Source organism: Mastomys coucha, unplaced genomic scaffold (assembly GCF_008632895.1).
Source record: "Mastomys coucha isolate ucsf_1 unplaced genomic scaffold, UCSF_Mcou_1 pScaffold22, whole genome shotgun sequence".
In the NCBI taxonomy this organism is placed as follows: Eukaryota; Metazoa; Chordata; class Mammalia; order Rodentia; family Muridae; genus Mastomys; species Mastomys coucha.
The window spans coordinates 109,595,073-109,597,165 of NW_022196905.1; the positions used below are offsets into that span (position 1 = coordinate 109,595,073).

Here is a 2,093-nt window from a genome sequence, read left to right on the forward strand (position 1 = left end):
CCCCCCGCATCCCCAGCTGGGCGGACCTGAACCTAATCCATTGCTTTTGTTTAGTAGAGAGATGGTGACTTACCTGGGTCAGTTGATCTGAGCCAGAAAAGAGCCAAAGGGCCTTCTTGCTGGGGATTCTTTGTAACTTTTTGGTGGCTGGTACTTTGGTCATCTTGGAAAAACAAAACAAAAACCTTCAGCCTCTAAGCCCGGGCCTCCACTGAAAGGCTTTCTGTTGCGGTTTCCAGAATCTTGCCTTCAACACTCACTGGTGCGAAATGGTTCAGAAAGTTCTCCCAGACCCCCAAGTCCCAAGTCCAGAGACTGTGAAGAGGTTTCTCTCCGACGGCTTGTTGCAAAGCCGAGCATCTGGGTAAGGAAGTCTTGCTAGGCCCAAGCAGACAAACTTGAGACTTGTTTAACTTGCACAAAGTCAGTTTTGTAAGTTTCCCCTCTTTAAAGGAGGAGATATCTTTCTCCCATACACAAAATAAAATGTAAACTGAAAAAAAAAAATAAAACTCTATAGACAAAAGCCCCACCCTCGGCCAGAGAGACGAGGGAGTAAGGCGGGCCCCCACCATGGGGCTCAGCCCTGGGGCTTAAAACTGCCAGGTAGGGCACGCTCGGTTACTTGGCAACCGGACGCCAAGGAGCGCCTACGCTTCCTGCTCGGCCCTGATTGGTGGAGACCTGGACCCCAACTCTTCTGGGTTGCTGGATCAGGGCTCTGAGATGGAAGCTGTCCAGGGGGCCATATTGTCCAAACTCTCTTTCAGGGTCGGGGTTGAGGGGGTGTTTAAATTTTTGTGCTCAGGCCGGAGGACTCCAGTCTCCTCTCTCCTCGCCTATAAGGTTTCTTCCTTTCAAAGTCGGTTTCTCTGTTGCTGATCGCCAACAGCCTTTTCTCAGACTTTATATTAAACCCTCACAAGTGTGCTATGGGCTCTGCAATTATCAGCTGCAAGTGCCTATTGTCCTTCCCGCCTGAAAAACTCCTACAGGTCCTTCAAAGCCCACATACAGATACAGCTTTATGCACACGCCCACTTATATGTATTTACGAGCATTAGTCCTGGAGAATAGGTATGACATTTATCGAGAGCCTACAATATACAGTGTGCCGTTTGTGTGTTTCACAGCACAACATCTCTGAACTGCCTGACATCCCAGCCCCAAACAGACTGATTCTAAACCCCAAGGTTTTACCCACCGAGGTAAGAAACCTAGCTTTGTGAGTTTGGGGCTTCCAATTCTTTAAAATGGGAGCTGCAGGATAACACATGTCGGTAGCCCAGGTGGAGAGGTGCCTGCCTGTATGTACTGACTCTGGGAAGAATCGGGCGTCCTCCTTGCTCTGGGCTCACAGCGGAGCAGATGTTAACCCTGACTAATATTAATTGATCACCTGCCCTGTGCTAACCTGCAGCAGTTTAACCCATATATTTTGATTCATATCCTTCCCTTTGGCTTTATTTTATTCCGTCTCGATCCGTTTGTGTTTCATCCCTAAACCTTGAACTGTGAGGGTTATGATCCCACCATGGGTCCATCTTCTTTTAGCCCCCTCCCACTGCAGGATGGCTCTGGCCTCTCTACCCCTTTGAAACTGCCGCCCACCGACTGTTAGTTTGTTTCCATTGTCTGCAGACTGCATCTGACCTTCCTCTCCACAGGAAGTCTGGGTCTGCCTGCTTCCTCTGTGGGTAGCATTCAGCAACCACCGAGTGTTTTCTGAAGGCTTCAGATAAACAAAGCCTTGTTTAGAGGACTGGGCTGGGCCTGAGAAAGACCAGCAGCATAGGAACTGTTGGGCCTGGCAGATCAGAGGAAGAGCAGGTTATAGGGCATTGTGGGTCTGGGGTGAGATGGAGCCAGCTAGTTCTGCATGATCTGGAGGAAGGTTTGTGCTCAGCTTGAGAACATCTATCTACACACAGCATAACATCATTGTTTACTAGCGATTGGGCTAATGTCCTGGGTTCCACTAGGGTACTTCCATGTCAGCGTATAATGTAATTCAAACATTTCACTCCTTCTTATGCCTTGTTCCACTCCCTCCCACACTCCTGCACTTTCTCCCCCCCCCATTCCAAAATATA

General features: G+C 49.1%; 1 protein-coding gene across 2 annotated transcripts in view; it reads right to left on the minus strand.

Moving 5' to 3' along the window:
* Ccdc60 (coiled-coil domain containing 60) overlaps window positions 1–616 on the minus strand; it is a 166,713-nt gene extending 166,097 nt beyond the window's left edge. For both annotated transcript variants that reach the window (XM_031337617.1, XM_031337616.1), the window contains exon 1: window positions 74–616. In XM_031337617.1, the coding sequence (XP_031193477.1) occupies window positions 74–163 (90 nt within the window). In that variant the 5' untranslated portion in view covers window positions 164–616. The remainder of the gene's footprint in view (window positions 1–73) is intronic.
* Between the last annotated feature and the right edge of the window lie 1,477 nt (window positions 617–2,093).